The sequence below is a fragment of the Schistocerca serialis genome, chromosome 2 (assembly GCF_023864345.2).
Source record: "Schistocerca serialis cubense isolate TAMUIC-IGC-003099 chromosome 2, iqSchSeri2.2, whole genome shotgun sequence".
Classification (NCBI taxonomy): Eukaryota; Metazoa; Arthropoda; class Insecta; order Orthoptera; family Acrididae; genus Schistocerca; species Schistocerca serialis.
In genome coordinates this window covers 306284286-306302498 of record NC_064639.1, presented here as the reverse complement: position 1 = coordinate 306302498, position 18213 = coordinate 306284286, and the positions used below count along the sequence as shown (strand labels likewise).

General features: G+C 38.6%; 1 protein-coding gene across 2 annotated transcripts in view; it reads left to right on the top strand.

Annotated features, from left to right (window-relative positions):
- The window catches only part of LOC126457078 (trithorax group protein osa-like), a 111907-nt gene that overhangs the window by 52027 nt on the left and 41667 nt on the right, over nucleotides 1-18213 (top strand). Inside the window, exons 4-5 of one of the 2 annotated variants that reach the window (XM_050093081.1) lie at nucleotides 6088-6277; nucleotides 6497-6603. In XM_050093081.1, coding sequence (XP_049949038.1) covers nucleotides 6088-6277; nucleotides 6497-6603 — 297 coding nt within the window. Of the gene's footprint in view, nucleotides 1-6069; nucleotides 6278-6496; nucleotides 6604-18213 lie in introns of both variants that reach the window. The other variant, XM_050093080.1, reaches the window with a different exon arrangement.

Sequence of the window (18213 nt, the reverse complement as noted above, 5' to 3'; positions counted from 1 at the left end):
ACTTCTTCTCTTTAATCATGCACTGGAGAAGATAATAAGAGAGTGATTAGGAGGAGTTATTTAGACAGAGACTTGCCAGTAGTATCTCTCTCAGGCACAAGTGCAGTGGGCTCAGTGTTGATTTCCTGGAATTTGCTGATGACTCTAATTCAGTAGAACCTTAGCGAGCCAGCTCAATTTTAGTAGACAACAAGCAGCAAAGATGGGACTAAACATGTCACTTTAAAAAGACAAACTACATCGCAAACAGCAGTGATTGTCCTTGCACACTGCACTTGAAGCAGGCAGAAGGCAAAAAGCAGCATATTTAAATACGTGGGAGAATGGCTGGACCCCAGTCTTTTCAAAAGAATAACTTTATCAACGTAAGCAAACAAGCTGTAACTGGTCTAACAGCTGAATAAGAGCACCTATAACAAAAAAATCTCTCTCTTGCAACATAAAAATGAAGCACTATGTTATCCACCGTGAAACCCTGTATGTTCCAGACTGTGTAGTAGTGAACAGGGAGAGTCTCACAGATATATGTGAAATCCAGGAGAAAAAGAGATACTGGGGCTAGTCAGAGAAGACAACAAATACAGGGTGCATCAAAAATAAACATCCAATTTTTAAAAAATTCATAACTATTATGTTATTTGAGGTATGTGCATGAACAATGTACTATTGGAAAAAGCAAACTCTCAGTTGTACATGGTTTCCACTAAGTAGCAGCAGTGTGCGCCCACTTCAGTTCTAGTAAAAATAATGTTGGGACAACAGAAAGCATTTTGTTTTCTGCATTTTGCACAGTGCGAGTCAGTAATAACTGTTCAGTATGACTTTTCATACTAAGTATGGTGTGGGTCCTCCTACTCCAATGAACATTAGATGATGGGATGAACAAGTCAAAGAAATACGGTAGGTCGTTTGTGTAAAGGAAACCGCCAGGCCATCCGCAAGTATCTGAAACAGACATCGAATGCATCTGTCATATTTTCACAAGACGTCTGCAGAATTTCGTTTACCATGCAGCTCGACAGCTCAACGTGCCCTCGATGTCTGTCTGGTGTGTGTTGCATCAACATATACACATGAAACCATACAAAATTCAGCTACTGCAAGCTCTTCTTGAAGTTCACAAACAACAATGTGTGCAGTTCCTTAATTTCATTCTTAAAAAGATGGAGGATGACAGTTTTTTCATGCTTAGTTTAGTGATGAGGCAATATTCCATTTAAATGGAAAGGTGAACCATCATAATGTGAGAATATGGGGTACAGAACGACTACTTAAAGTTGTACGGCATGAGAGCGACTCTCCAAAATTTGTGTTTTGTGCAGTTTCACAGGAAAAGGTGTACGGTCCATTTTTCTTTGCCGAGAACACTGCTACAGGAAGCACATATCTCAATATGCTTGAGAACTTTATTTTCCCTTAGTTGGAGACTTATTCAAAAGATGTTATTTACCAACAGGATGGGGCGCCGCCACACTGGAATCTGGAAGTGCGAGAATTTTTAAATCGAAGGATTACTGAACGATGGATCGGTTGTACTGGACCAAATGAAAAGACTCTCTGTGTCTCCATTACCCGCAACACTGAATGAACTGAGACATTGCATAACAGCAATTGTGAAAGCTGTAACTCAAGACATGCTCACTGCATTGCGGAAACAATTTGAATACTGCATTGACATATACCATGCATCTCAAGGAGAGGCGTATTGAACACCTATGAAAAGATGTGAAAAAAAAGCTTTTGAGTGGCCTGCTCATCAAAAAACAAAATTCATTGTATATGTTTATTAGCTTCAGAAATATAGTCGTGCCAAATTGAATTATTCTTTTTGATGTACCTTATATAAAGGATGACCAGACCAGGAGCTCTACAAATACTGTGAAAAAATTGTGGACATGGCAGGAAGAGATGTCTCAACTTACATGGACATGTCTACAGCATGCGTCCCAGCAGGTTAACCATTCAGTTTCTCGCATATTGGCAAAAGTGGAAGACTGAGTCACCATGGTTGATGGAAGTGATAAAGATCTGCAGGAATTGGGAAGTACAGAGAGAGACTTAAAAGACTGGACATCTTGTGGGAGAATGCTCAAGCAAGTGAAGTTCCAGGGCTAATTACCAGGAAAGAAGGCAGGTGTCCTCTGGACGAAGGAAGTGATGGAACAACACAGAGAGAATGTGCAGCTGCCGAATGAATATCAAAACCACTCCAAACACGCTGGTTGAACGTCATGGTCTTTAGTGGGCCTGTACAAAACAAGAAGTAGTAGAAACAATGTTGTGTATACAGTATGGAAATATATTAGTGCAACAGATGAATACACATAGTTGTGAAATGTAGCTATGTTTATATGTTTTGTCCTTACTCATTCCGTTTTTGTACTTGTTTGTTACTATAGAATCGGTTAACGTGAAGTAGTATTGAAAGTGAGTTCCAGAACAGTTTTTTGCAGCAAGATGCATAAATCATTGGAACTATATGTAAGCCATTTTCACAAGTTATGCTGACTGACTTGACTTATTTGATTGATTGTTACATGTTGTTGGGAGGATACTTACTTTTGTGTTGTCTAAAGGGCAGTTTTTGAATGGGTATCTTGATTTTTATTACACATTTTGATATCAGTTGTGGCCCATTTACTGATCACTTGCTACAATGTTTTCCAGATTAATCCATCTGCATATACTGTATGGAAACTCGTCAAATATGTCATAAACTGGGTGAAAGAGATGTACAGTGATAAGACAACAACTGCAAGACATGAGTCAGGACCAAGACAGATAATCACTGCACTTCCATTGAATGATACCAGCATGTTGTTATATGTGGTTTTTATTTCATTGTTGCAGATATATTGGACAGCACATACTCATTTTTCATCTAATGTTCTTAGACATCTTCGTTCTGCCTATTTGACACATTCTGAGTACTCAATGTTGCTCAGATACATATTTATTCCAATCGTCTCCTTCCTCCTCACTCTGTCCATCTCCTCCACTCCCCTCTATGTCCATCTCCTTCACCTCCCACTGTCTGTCCATCTCCTCTTACCCATGACTCTGTCAATCTCCTCCTACCCCTCTCTCTGTCCATCTGCTTGTCCCCCCTTTGTCCATGTCCTCCTACCCCTCTGTCCATCTCCTCCTCTCCCCTTTCTCTGTCCATCTCCTCCTCTCCCCTTTCTCTGTCCATCTCCTCCTCTCCCCTTTCTCTGTCCGTGTCCTCCTCTCCTCTTTCTCTGTCCTTTACCCACTCCCCTCTCTGTCTATCTCCTCCTTTCTCTATCTGTGTCCACCCTTCGCTCTTCTTTCTTCACGTTGTCACCCCCACCCCAGTAGGGTGCTATTGGTTCTCACTACCATTGTATTTCTTTCCACATTGTAACTAGTCTGTGTACCAAATTTGGCTGCAATGATTCCAGGGTTTTAGGATGAGCTTTCTACCCATGCTATTGCTCACCTACGAGGGTAATCCCAAAAGTAAAGTCTCCTATTTTTTTAGAAGTACAGAACTCTGTTTGTGTGGCAGTTGGTCACACTGTTATGAAGAGTGCTTCACACACTGTGTGTAAACATGCACATGCTGCACTGAAGCACTCAGTCTTGGCTTGGCAGCCGTTGAGACTGGAGCTCCCATTGGATGTTACCGCCAAGTGCGAATTGCACGCAGTTATTCGGTTTTTGAACACAAAGGGCACTGCGCCAATTGATATCCATCGCAAGTTGACGGAAGTGTATGGTGAGTCGTGCATGGATGTCAAAAATGTTCATAAGTGGTGTAGAGAGTTTGCAGCTGGTCAGACCGAAATTCACAATGAACAAAGGAGTGGGAGACCGTCAATTTCTGAGGAGACAGCGTTGAAGGTTGAGCAAAGCATGCGTGAAGATCGGCGTATCACCCTGGATGATCTCTGCATGTTGGTTCCTGAGGTTTCCTGAAGCACCGCTCACAGAATTTTAACGGAAACATTGAACTACTGGAAGGTGTGCACAAGATGGATGCCACACATGCTGATCGAGGACCACATGTGGCAATGAGTTGATGCGTCCCGCACATACTTCACCACCTTGCAGCTGAATAGGAGAACAGGATAACTTTGAGGACTCGATTGTCACGGGTGACGAAACCTGGGCATACCACTTTACACCTGAGACCAAGCAACATTCATGCCAGTGGTGGCATCCTCCTTCACCAAAGCCGCGGAAATTAAAACAAACGCAGTCTGCTGGTAAAGTCATGAAAACCATTTTTTGGGATTGGAAAGGGGTATTGGCTCAAATGGCTCTGAGCACTATGGGACTTAAAATCTGAGGTCATCAGTCCCCTAGAACTTAGAACTACTTAAACCTAACTAACCTAAGGACATCACACACATCCATACTCGAGGTAGGATTCGAACCTGTGACCATAGGGGACCCGCGGTTCCAGACTGAAGTGCCTACAACCGCTCGGCCACCACGGCCGGCGGATAGGGGTATTGTTGGTCAACTTAATGCCCACTGTAACCACAATTAACACTGATAGGCACTGTGAGACTCTGAAAAAACTCAAATGGGCAATTCAGAACTGGAGAAGAGGAATGTTGAGCAAGGGCATACACATTCTTCAGGAGAATACTCGTCGCACAGAATTCAGAACTGGAGAAGAGGAATGTTGAGCAAGGGCATACACATTCTTCAGGAGAATACTCGTCGCACATTGCTCGGCAAACTGTTGCTCTCCTGCAACAGTTTCAGTGGAACATAATCACCCACCCACCCTGTAGTCCTGACCTGTTCCCTAAGTTAAAAAAATTTGGCCAAAAAGCGATTCAGCTCCGACGACAAGGTGAAAGAAGAGGTTCATAACATTCTGAACAGCATGCTGGCGAGCTGGTATGACATGGGCACACAAAAACTGCCACAGCGTCTACAAAAATGCACCAATAGAAATGATGATTATGTCAAAAAATAGCTAAGTGTTCCAGCTGTCAACTGATGTAAACCATTGTAGAAATAAACAGGTCTATGTAATTTTAAAAAATAGGAGACGTTACTCTCGTACATGCATGTCAGGTGTATTTCATATGTATTTGTACATGTATTTACCTGTATCTCCGGCAATTTTGCCCTGCAGTTTTATTTCCATGCAGCTCGATGTTTGTGACAGTGTATCTCCTAAACTGTGTGTTGTAGTACTATATATATTTTTTTAAGTACATTCAGAAATGTATGTGGGAACTGTTTGCAAAATGTGTTGTGAATAACATTAGTAATAAAGAAGTAATAAATTAAAACATTATGCTTGATACAGCAGCTTTTCGCACATCTCAGTATATGATGTCATATCTCTTGAACTATGTGTCATACAGTTATACATTTTCGTAGGTACATTTAACAGAATATGGGGATACTGTCTGCAAAATGTGTTACGAATAGTGTTAGTAGCTAAGAAGTAATAAATTTAAATGTAATGCATGATGTGACAGTTTTTCATGCATCTCTGTGTTTATAATGTCATATCAGATATCATGTTTCGTGCAGCACTTTTACTGCATGAACAGAAAAAATGTAGTAAATGACAAACTTTTTTTCCTTTCTTCATTTTGTGAGGGTTGTCAGAAAAAGCTTTGTAAAGATTTGTAATTATTTTAAGTTTGTTGCAAGTCACTAAGTGCTCACATTCTCAAATACTGGGTGAATAGAGTATAGATACTCACACGTCATGGGCCATTGCTGCTTTTTCATACCCACCCCACCCCTATAATAGCTAGATCATTCTTACTCTTACACTGATTGTCTCCAGAAAATAAGTGATAAGTGTGCCAAGTTTGATTGAAATCGGTGCAGTGGTTTAATAGTAGATGTGGAAGATATGTACCCACATACATATGTATGTACATCCATTTTTATAATGTGTATGGATTCAATGTTGTTCAGAAGCAGGACTAAGCCACATCCATAAAACATATTGTTAAATGTACACGGTACTATCAGCTACATTTTGTGAAGGATAGCGTCCATTTAGCATCAACATAGTAAACCTTACTTTTCTGAATTGTAAGGAAATATTTTTTAATGTATCTATAGCCTCCAGGTGCTCCACAGCATGGCATGCATGGACCACCACCTTCAGGGCAGCCAGGTGGGCCAGGTGGACCTGGTGGACCTGGTGGTCCCTCACCAACACCGAGTGGTGAGATGCCTCCAAATACACAAGGGCCTATGCAGACTTTCCCACAGCAGCAGGGAGGCTACAGAGGTCAAATGATGCCATCGCAGCAAGCGATGCCCCAGCGTAAGCATAATATTTTATGTCTTTTCTTTGTACTAATTAATATGTATCAAGTTTCTTATTTTAAATCTTCTCCTTTTAATTTTTGCTTGTCATTCCTGAGAAGCTTCAGGTAAGATTATTACACTTTTACTAAAAGTTAGATACACTAACTTCCTCATATTTAGTTTCCTTGCTTGCTCTGTGAATCATACTTTCTTCTATTGGAAATTACACTTATAGGACCTGGAGCAACGTCCGGACCACAACAGTATCGAGGAGCTTATCCTCAGCAGGGACCGCAGGGCTATCCAGGACAGTATGCAAACCAGTCTCAGGGTCCCCCACAGGTAAAGATACGTATATTGTAAGTGACCGATTAAATTTTGTGACTCAAACAATCACAGCTGTAACATCAGCAGCAGTATAGGTCTAACAAAATTATCTGTATTTCTTTCTTGATAACAGAAATGGGACAGGATTTGAGAAGGTGGACTTCCATGTTGTGGAGCCAGGGTAGTTATGTTTCTAGATTTGATTAAACTTTTCACTAACATACATTTCCTTTCCATGTTAATCTACCTTTTTTAAAAGTTTAAATCTCTGTAAATTGAATGATCAGAACACCGTAACATTATTATAAATTTGTTGTTCTTCTTTTCTTAAAGTAGTAAAAAATTTCCAAACATTTTTATTGTTAAATTATTTTAGTTACAAACTAGTGCCCTATATGTGTCCCCCTTTCATAAAATTCTCCCAATATATTGATATCACCTATTTCACTTTTCTACTACAATCCTTATGTGCTCGTTCCATTTCATTTCGCTTTGCCACATTACAACTATGTATTTAATCGACAGAAGTGTGTCAAGCAGCACACTACTAATGCTGTATTCAAACTTTACAGATTTGTTTTCCCTGCCTATCTGTATTAACTAGCATTTTTGTACTTTTATAGCTAGCTGCCATTCATCACATCAACTAAAATTTTTTCTAAGTCATCTTGCATCCTCCTGCAGTCGTAAAACCCATAAAGACTCACCATCATTATACTCTTCACCCAAAACAACAATATTCACTATAGAAAAGTGTCTGCACACATTTCCAGGCCACCATTTTCCTAGAGACATGGAGTCTCAGCTTTATATTTAATAAGAATGCAAGCTGAAGTGACGAATTAAAATTTGTGCTAAGGTCAGAACTTTAACCCGGGTTTCATACTTACTAGGCAGATGTGTTATCCACATCACCACCCTAGCATTGCAGCTAACACAGCTGCACAGAGTACCCTAGTCCAATGCCCTCCCTAACAGAAATTCAATTCACACCTGAGCCCACCTTGATTTTCGCCTTCTTAATTCGTCTATATTGCCAAGGCTCTCCGATATTGAATAGTACCCCAGCTTTGTATATAAAGGGAAAACCCTGCTTGTCCAACAGTAATAAAGAAGTATGAGCCAAGTCAATATTCACTCCACACTTTATATTTAAACTCTGCGCTATTGCAAGTACACGATGACTCCATTTATAACGCGAGCAGTACACCACCTTATTCAGCAAATATAACTTGAGATGCCACACCCTTTCTGTGAAATTCTGCTGAATGTGGGAGGTTTCCAACTTCAATGAATGAATTTATGCAAATATGGGACAGCTAGCTTTTCTTCTTGCACCCGACTGAAATGATCAGTGTGACACAAGGACACTGTCATAACCACACTTACAAAACAACGAATATAATGGAGCACACAAATAGAGAAATGAAGGTGCTGCTGAAGTGATAATTGTTGTCAGTTAACTGTATGGTATAGAAAGTAGATATGTATGCCAGTTTCTCAAGTATGTTTCCCAGTGATGATGCACAGAATAGGTGAACAGAATAGGCTTGCTGACATACACACCCTCAAAAACATACATTTTCCATCTTTAGTGCATTGTGCTGCCACCTACTGCTAGGTACTCCATACCAGTGATGTCAGTAGTCATTAGACATCGTGAGAGAGCAGACTGGGGAATTCTGCGGGACTCAAGGACCTCGAACATGGTCAGGTGATTGGGTATCATTTGCATCATACATCTGTATGTTAGATTTCCACACTCCTAAACATCCCTAAGTCCACTGTTTCCAATATGATAGTGAAGTAGAAACGTGAAGGGACATGTACAGCACAAAGCGTATAGGCCAACCTCGTCCGTTGACTGACAGAGACTGCCGACAGTTGAAGAGAGTCATAATGTGTAATAGGCAGACATCTATCCAGACCATCACACAGGAATTCCAAACTGCATTAGGATCCACTGCAAATACTATGACAGTTTGGCGGGAGGTGAGTTGGATTTCATGGTTAAGCGGCTGCTCATAAGCCACACATCATGCCAGTAAATGCCAAACGACGCCTCGCTTGGTGTAAGAAGCATAAACATTGGTTGATTGAACAGTGGAAAAGCGTTGTGTGGAGTGACGAATCACGGTACACCACAGTGTGGCGATCCGATGGTGGGGTGTGGGTATGGCGAATTCCCGGTGAAAGTCATCTGCCAGCATGCGTGGTGCCAACAGTAAAATTCAGAGGCAGTGGTGTTATGGTGTGGTCATATTTTTTTCTTCTTCTTCTTCGTTTCACCCAACTTTGGGGCACGTTGAATCAATCACTTCTGTGTGTTCTGTGCCTTTCTTTTCGCCCAGTACTGCTTCATTCTTTCTGATCTTGCTTTTCTTTCCTCATCAGAGATGACAATCGTTCTTTTCTTTCTATTTTGGAGCTGAAATCCCTCTTTTCTGTCTTTGCTTATCATTTTTGCGGTCCTGTCTGTGAGCATTTTTTCTGTGATGTGTAGTTCTCTTAAGTCTTTCTCTGTTTGGATAAACCAATTTGGTTTGGATTTTTTATTCCTGAAGTAGTCAAACATTCTTTTTGTAAGTCTATTTGGGTTCATTCTGAGAATGTGCCCATAAAACTCAATTCTTCTTTTCCTCATTGTATCCGAAAGTTTTTCTGTGGTTTTGTAGAGTGTTTCATTTTTGGTATGAATTAGTTTGTCGTTATGAAATTTGGGGCCTAAAATTTTTCTCAATATTTTTCTTTCTTTGATCTCTAGCCTTTCAATTGGGCCATGGTTAGTGATAGATAATGTCTCAGCTGCATATAGTGCTTCTGGTTTAATGACAGTGTTGTAATGTTTTATTTTTGAATTCCATGAGAGGGACTTTTTATTATAAGTATTTTTAGTAAGCTGAAAGGCTAGTTCAACTTTGTTTCTTCTTAATTCTGTTGCTTTTTTCTCAAGGGCGTTCCAGCTAATCCATTCACCAAGATATTTGAATTCTTTAACAATTTCGATCTTTTGGTCTCTTACTTTAAGATATTTCATTGGCTTTTTTATATTTGTGATTATTTTGGTTTTTTCAAAAGAAATTTTAAGGCCTATTTTCTCTGCTTGTTTCTGTAATTCGAGGATCTGTTCTTTGGCTTCTTCCCATGTTTCAGCTAGTAGGGCCATATCATCTGCAAATGCTAGGCAATTAACCTTGATGCCTTTGTTTTTTGTTCCTAGTTGGATTCCACTATTGATTTTCTTGTTCCATTCTCTTACTATTTTTTCTAGGGCACAGTTAAATAACAATGGAGAGAGTCCATCACCTTGTCGTACTCCAGTTTTTATCTCAAATAGGTCTGAGAGTTCTCCCATAAATTTAATTTTGGAGTATGTGTTGGTGATGGTTTCTCTAATTAGGTTTGTAGTTTTATTGTCTAGGTTCAATTCTTTTAATATGGAGATTAGAGATTCCCTGTCTATGGAGTCGTACGCCTTTTGAAAGTCAATGAATGTGATGACATACGCTTTTGCTCTCGATTTTTGGTAGGCCATAAGATTTTTGAGGTTTAGAATTTGTTCTGGGCAGGATCTTCCCTTTCTGAAGTCTGCCTGGTATTCTCCAAGTTGACAATCTAGCTGGGGTTCTGCTCTGTTCAAAAGGACTTTAGACAGTATTTTGTATGTTACGTCAAGGAGCGAAATCCCTCTGTAATTGTTGGGGTCTGTTCTGGATCCCCTCTTATGAATTGGGTGAATGAGGGCCATCTTCCATTCATCCGGAATTCTTTCTGTTTTCCATATTTCTTCAAATATGTTTTGGAGAGATTCTATGGCATTTCTATTGACATTTTTCCACAGTTCAGCTGTAATTTGGTTCTCTCCCGAAGCCTTATAGTTTTTGAGATTCAAAATGATTGATTGTAGTTCCTCGACGGTGGGTGGTTCTGAGTTAGGACTTGTTGAAGTTGAGTTGCTGAAATCCATTTTTTCAATTGGTTCTTTACAGTTGAGAAGGTTTCTGAAATATTCCCTCAAAATTTTGCAATATTTTTTTATTTTTTTATTTAATTTTTTTTTTATTTTTATTTTATTTTTTTTATGAAGGGTGCTTGCGCCCCTCATTGTTTTGTGTGGCACTATCATAGCACTGGTGTACATTGCTGTTTTAAACACCTTCTTGCTTCCCACTGTTGAAGAGCAATTCGGGGTTGGCGATTGCATTTTTCAACATGATCGAGCAGTTGTTCATAACGCACAGCCAGTGGCATAGTGGTTACACAACAATAACATCCCTGTAATGGACCGGCCTGCACAGAGTCCTGACCTGAATGCTATAGAACACCTTTGGGATGTTTTGGAACGCCGACCGCCGACTTCATGCCAGGCCTCACCGACCAACATCGATATCTCGCCTCAGTGCAGCACTCTATGAAGAATGGGGTGCCATTCCCCAAGAAACCTTCCAACACCTGATTGAACATACGCCTGTGAGAGTGGAAGCTGTCATCAAGCCTAAGAGTGGGCCAACACCATATTGAATTCCAGCATTACCGATGGAGGGCGCCACAAACCTTTAAGTCATTTTCAGCCAGGTGTCCAGATACTTTTGAACACGTGGTGTATGTTAATTGCTGTACAGTCTCACGGCATATAGGGATGTGAACCATAACTGGAGTTCAATGATTTGTAAAACTGACCAGTACTTGAATGTAATGCTGAAGAATGGCACTGTTGTATGAAGTCTCAGTTGAAGGTAGCAGTCAACTGAATGCAGTCTACTGTTCTGTTTCACTACAGACTCAGTTTTATACTTGTGAGTTACAGTAAATTCATGTAATCTTTCATATTGCTTACAAATTAATTTGCAGGTATTTCTTTAAATAGCAATGTAGTGTTCTAATGAAAAGTGAAGGTACCGTCTTTAAAGTTCTAGCAGCAAGATAAATCAGAGCGATGCAAATGGGCAGTTATCGTCTGAAGCAATATTGATTCTGTCCTTTACATTTTGTGCAATTTTATATGATGTTCAGTTAAGGGTTTGTTTTGTGCAAAAACAGCAACACAAATGGTGATGGATTGGTGATAGGTGAGTAGCAGGTGTAGCCTACGTTGTGAAGACTACATGGTTCTACGCAGTGATGCTCTGCTGCTTGTGAATGTTACTGAGGTGGAGCTAGATGGTGATGGCAGTTTCGTTGATTCAGAAAATTAATTACTAAAATAGAAATTAATGAACAGCTGCTCCGGCATGTTGTTTGGTAATAAAACACACAGTAAATAAAGGATTTGAACTGTTTCCTAAATGTGCAAGATGGGATAAGTTGGATCAACACTACAAACAGAGATCTTCACTTCTAAAAGTGACAACTGCTCAGTAGTGTATTTGAACATCAAGACTATGTTTTATTACTTTGGCTCCAAATTAAATGTTGGAATCTTAGGCCTCACACACCATTAAACACAGTTTTGAACAAAATTATTCACAGTTCGCAGCACAGTGCACAACATGTCTAATGCGCCTCATAAATCCATAGCACAGTAAAATACACAGTCTTTAGTTTGTTTCAATTTTAACATTATTATGGTTTGTTGTCTGTCTGTGTCACATGATAGCAGCCCCATAATTAGATTGCTGATGATTCCGGAAGGTTCTGTGGCTGAATGTCTTCTCTCGGGCATCTTCTATGATGATGTTTTAAATATTCTTGCTTGTGTTTTATTCTTTCTCCTCCTGATGTCTTCTACTCTTGCGCTCCCTCTTCTGCATGGGTTTCAAAGTAAGTTGTTGTTCTTTGAAGTTTTTACCAAGCTGATGCAACAATAGTGCAGCAGCTGTGTTCTAGAACATTCAGAGTTCAGTTCTCGCAAATAATGACGTCCTCTGTCTCATAATTTCTACCTCAGATTTCCTCTAATGCCATTATTCTTTTAACACAGCTAAAACATTCTCCACAATTTAATGAAACTTCCCACCAATTTGTACTGTGCTCACAACCAGTCAACTTAACACTTCCATCATCCTGCTTTAAACTAATTGTCCTTCCAGTCAACATGTTTCTTTCTTCCACATTTTGCCTTTGGACCAATGCTATCAGAAACAGTTCCATTTATAAAATATTACTTCCTTTTCCACCAACAGTTTTAATCTTGGTCACTCATCTTAAAATGCTGGGTCTGTCCTGGAACTAACTCACTCATTGTCTCTCTGGCATTTGCAAAACTTTTACAAAGATATCATTTTCCCTACTGGACCAAAGCTTTCAGAAATACATAGACAGTATACGTGGATACATTTAGAATAATATTAAAATTCAAAATAACTCTATTAATTTACATAAAAGTTTCACATCACATATTCACATAAATAAGATTACAAAATCAAACAATGAAAAATCCAAGATGGAACGTAACAATCCAGAGAAGGAAAGTTGCTACTCACCGTATAGCGGAGATGCTGAGTCGCGATAGGCACAACAAAAAGATTCACACAAATAAAGCTTTCGGCCATAAAGGCCTATGTCAGCAGTAGGCATGCGCGCGCACGCACGCGCGCACACACACACACACACACACACACACACACACACAAAAACGCAACTTGCACACACCTCCTGTCTCAGAGAGCTGAGACCACAAGATTACAAAATAATTAAAGAAAATCTAAAAGAAAGAAAATAAAGGATATATATACTGTTTTAAGATGTTTGTTAAAGGATAACGGATTAGTGGGAAGTCTATTACACAAGCATCAAAGGAAACTAAAAAATGCCCATCTCAGAGTTACACTTTACATCTTCTCCCATTCCATGAGAGAAAGTTTGATTTCCAGTTTCTCCCAAATCCTCATTTGCCAACATAGATCTTAGTGGTGTGACATTACAGATATCCCTAATGAAATATTGTTGCCCATCATCAATTTCTGTCAGATCAACAGTGGTACCCATGGTACTGTAAGTGGCTAGTGCTGTAGGGTTACAGCTAGTGCAGACACTCAAGTGTACAACTATGTACTTCAGTTCCTAAACTAAGGGGTCAACATTAAAAAAAAAAAAGAAGAAGAAGAAGAAGACCTGTTGTGCATTATCCACTGATTTCCTCTTCCGAGTCAACAGATCCAAAAGTTTGAATCTCTGGAAATCTCTAAGATATTTCTCTTATTATTCAATTGTCTAACTCTTGAAGTATTTCCAAGAAGTATATTTAAAACAATCACACACAAACTAGGTGTACTGCTGCTGGGAAATCCAGTCTTTCTCATTGTTTTTTCCCATTGGCCCGAATGACCAGTATAGTAATAACAATAATAATAATAATAATAATAATAATAATAATTGTTAATAATTAAATAAATAATTAATTAAAAGGAAATCTACTAAATGAAAAGTAAAATGAACCTAAATATTTCACACGCACACACATGCCTCTTCCTTAGTCTCTATAATGAAAATTATTTTTTTGTCAGAAAAAGCACGCAATATTATCAACTATGTAAAAAAAAAAAAAAAAAAGATCACCTCATCCTTAGTTAATTCTACTATTTTTTACCTTTTTTATTGTTTGAAGTGATGGTCGGCAGACTTGTGGCGTGCTGAAAAACATTTAAGTTGAGTTTCTATAATCTCAGGGAAATTACTAACTGTCTTCTCACCTCGCGAGAAAACTCAGAATAGTTTAATTTAATTTCATGGGTATCATATTGGCAACATAAGAAAAAATGTAGTAAAGCAAAATCTGTAACATTTATAAATTGGGGCTTGATGATTGTTACTATGAAATGAAAGCAGAAATGCCAAATTAAACAATTATTATTTAATGAAAGAAGCTTTTTTATACAGACATCTGACATCTCATGCATTAATCTCACAGTTTTGGACATAACAAAGAATTTTTGCCATATTCCGGAGAAATACGTAAAAATTACAATAATCTTAATCCGACTCTGGAGCAAAAGAAAAAAGTATTCATAGTAAAGTCATATCAGTAATCGCAGTTGGCGATAATAATGGCACAATTAAACAAATTCCTAACAGGAATACAATTTTAGTTCATTTGAACAAAATGGAAGAAAATAAGCGTCTGATGGCATAAATGCTGTCGGAAAGGCGCACGACTAAAGAAGAGAAAGAAAAGACGAGTGCGCATTCTTATATAGAACAAAAGTCAGATATGATAATGCTGCGCCACTCTCATTATCCTGGGCATACATATTCGCTGACTTGCAGTGCAGTTCATTGACTCGGTGGTTAAATTATATCTTTAACTCTTGATATTTCGATAGGAAATGAAAATAGTGTGTTGTTATGTCACGGCAGGGCACAATATTAACACCAGTCCTTCCATTTTAATTTTCATTAACCTATGCCACTCTTCTCTCCAAGGAAAGATAAACAAGTTGTGAAAGCTAGGATAGTTCCTTGTACTTTTATTTGTATTTATCACCATTACTAAAAATTTTGTGTCGTGAATTTAAATATTTGCCAACATTTCTCTCTCAATTTTACAGTTTTCTCGAGGGAATTTTTCAAACATCTGTAGATGAATGATATGTCACATTTAGCATGTAGGCACTTAAAAAGTAAGAAAATCACACTTGATTTCAAACATTTCCACTTGTGGTAGTGGTACAAAATTTAAACCAGGAGCCTGAGTACGTACTCTTGCACTAAGAGTCTCTTGTGACCTAAGAGTACCTGTACTGGAAACATGGTAGCCCAGACTACATTAACCAACTAAAGTTTCTCCAATAAAAGTGTTTCTTGACCATTGGTTGTATCGCTGCATTTATGAACTGTGACTATGTTTGTAAGGGAGATTCCAAGTTACTAGAACAGAACTTCTATACCTTGCAAATCTCATGGTATTCTTTTAAAATGACAATCGTTATTCAACTAAATAAAATGTTAGGTGAAGCCATCACAAAATCATTTAAAAAATGACATTGCAGCTGCTGACACTGTCACAATGACGATAGCCTAATGCTGTTGTCGAAGTTGAAGTGATGCAGTCTAAGACCTCAAACAGAAATAGTTTGATACAAATAATCAATACTCTTGAGGAATATGTTAATCATAATGTTCATATTTGTGTCAGTGCCAATGGCACTCAGTCTAGTTAAATGCCGAGTGGCCAGTGGGAAAGGGGGGGGGGGGGGGGGGGGTTCAGGGGGGGAAAAAAAACAGCAGCCAGTCAGACAAAGAACAAATCTGTTTCTACAATAATATGTCATATAAGTGAAACAAATCAAAAGCAAAAGAATGTGCTGATCATATGTGCTTTTCATAGCAGAGAATATGAACCAACAAAATGGGCAGATTTTACAGCTGCAATAGAAATGTTTTTGGTGGCACCACAAGTGCATAAAACTGATGCTTACAGTGATGATTCAATGTAATCACATAATGATACAGGCAAATAATATTCAGGACTTCTAATTTGAAAAATAGTGGGATAGATGGAACATACAAACTTTCATGTTATAAATGCTAGTGAGAACCATCTGGAAACCATTCCTAAAATTTTGCTTCCGCATATAAACATACCATTTTTTCAGAATATTGATAAGTGTGTAATTGCAGAAAGGGTTTGTTGTTTTAGATATAAGTGTGAACTCAAAGGAAGAAATTGGCTAAATTTCAGTCTGCTTCTGATAACAAAACTGTTAAAAAATTTGGGAGGCCATACCTTTATATTGATGTGATTGAAGTACAGAAACATCTGTATGAAAGCTTCACACATCAGCAAATTACTTCAAGGGATTTTCAGTCCCAAAAATGAATTTACCTTTTGATACAGTGAAATATAACAACAAAGAATGTGTGCTACTCAGTTTCCATTAATTTTGTTGTCTAGAGTGGGGCACTTTACAGTAGCATCAGTGATGAATATTTATTAGTGGCTGCTTTAATAGATCTGTCTGTATCAGCTGGATGTACTTGTCACATAGAGTTATCTGCATTCCTTACTTATACAAAATAGACTTATTTTCTACTTGTCAGTTGTTGTTTTTATTTCAAAACGACCAGTTTTGGGCAATGTCATCATCTTCAGATCATGTCTTATAGTTATAGAATAACCATTGTTGTAATTAGTTCATTCTTTTTGCAATAGACGTGGTCTATGGTGTGCCTTAAGGGGCTTGTGGAAGCAACATTTAGTTCATGGGAGGTTACTGAGAAACTCAAAAAAAGTATTTTTCAAAATTTTATTACTGTTGGCAGCAGATATCTGAATAACTAACTGCTGCAAATTGCTCAAATTTTAATGGTATATTCTCTAGGCATTTATCTATAAGTGGCATCTTCTTGTTTTCAAAAATCTTTGTCTGTTGTCAAGAAACACCCAAAAAACATGGCTTTAGGGTACCAAAACTGTGCTGTGGATTTCAAGACAGCTATGCACAGCAACTGGGCTGAAATGTTTACGATATATTCCTAAGATCCCAATCTCTAAGAGCGGTGAAAATTTTCTTGATATTTTTATTGATTTTGATATTTTTATCCGTTCAAAGTTATCCCAGTTGTACATGTAAAGTACACATTTAACATCTGGTGTGAGGCGAAACATAGTTTATAAACACAGAGAAAGATATTGTCAATTGTCTCCATTATCATCAGAAGGATTTTGGGAACCCCTTGTTGTAATACTGAAACACATGCAAAATTTTTATGCATGTAACATTTGGTCTGAACTATAAATTTAGATTTGTGTTATTTCAATTTTACGTAAGTAAACCACCAGACTTTTGCTGACCTATAACGCTCTTTTCATATAAGTAGTATGTCCTGCTTTAGCAGGGAAAGGAAGAGAGCCAGTGGAAAAATGCTCTTTTCGGAGCACAGAAAAGACGAATACACTCCTGTTTTTTTAAAAGACTCTGACTGAACAGTGGGGTACCACCTGCTTCATTCTACCTTCCCCAGCACCATTAAAATTTTTTCCAAAAACTTTGGCATACTACTGGATTTGCAGTTTTTAACACTAAGATAGAAGGAGACAGTGGCAGTGGGAAAGAGACAGAAAAGTAATAAATACTGGGAGGTAGTAGACAGTGCTTGTGGTACAGGAGGAGTGGAGGACACAGTGGCGGTGTGAGAAAAAGAGAGGGACACAGTGAAAGTGGAACATAGTTGACAGTGACAGAACAGTGCTTGGAAAAGAGTGAAGGGGACAATGCAAGTGGGAGAGGAATAAAGAGAAGGAGATAGTGGAAGTGGATGAGAACCAGTGATAGTGACTGACAGAGTGTATGACAGTAACAATGAGGGAAAGAGAGATATTGATGGTGAGAAGAGACAGCAGCAGTGGGATGGAATGATTGATATATTAGCAGTAAGAGAGAGAAAGAGGAGACAGAAGCAGTAGGATAGAGCGAAGGAGACTGTGGCCACGAGACAAGAGACAGTGGCTGTTTGAGAGACACAAAGAGATAATGCCAATGAGTTGGGCTGAATGAGTGAATGAGAATGATCAAGTGGGAGTGGATGGGTATGAGCAACTTTCAGTGGAGGACTAGTGGGTGTGAGCAAGTTACAGTTAGGGGAGCTTGCAGGAATGAGAGATGAGCTGCATGTTAAAAAGAGCACAAATATGTTTGTATGCCAAAATTTTTGAGAGAATTTTTAAAGGTGCTGAGGAAGGTAGTT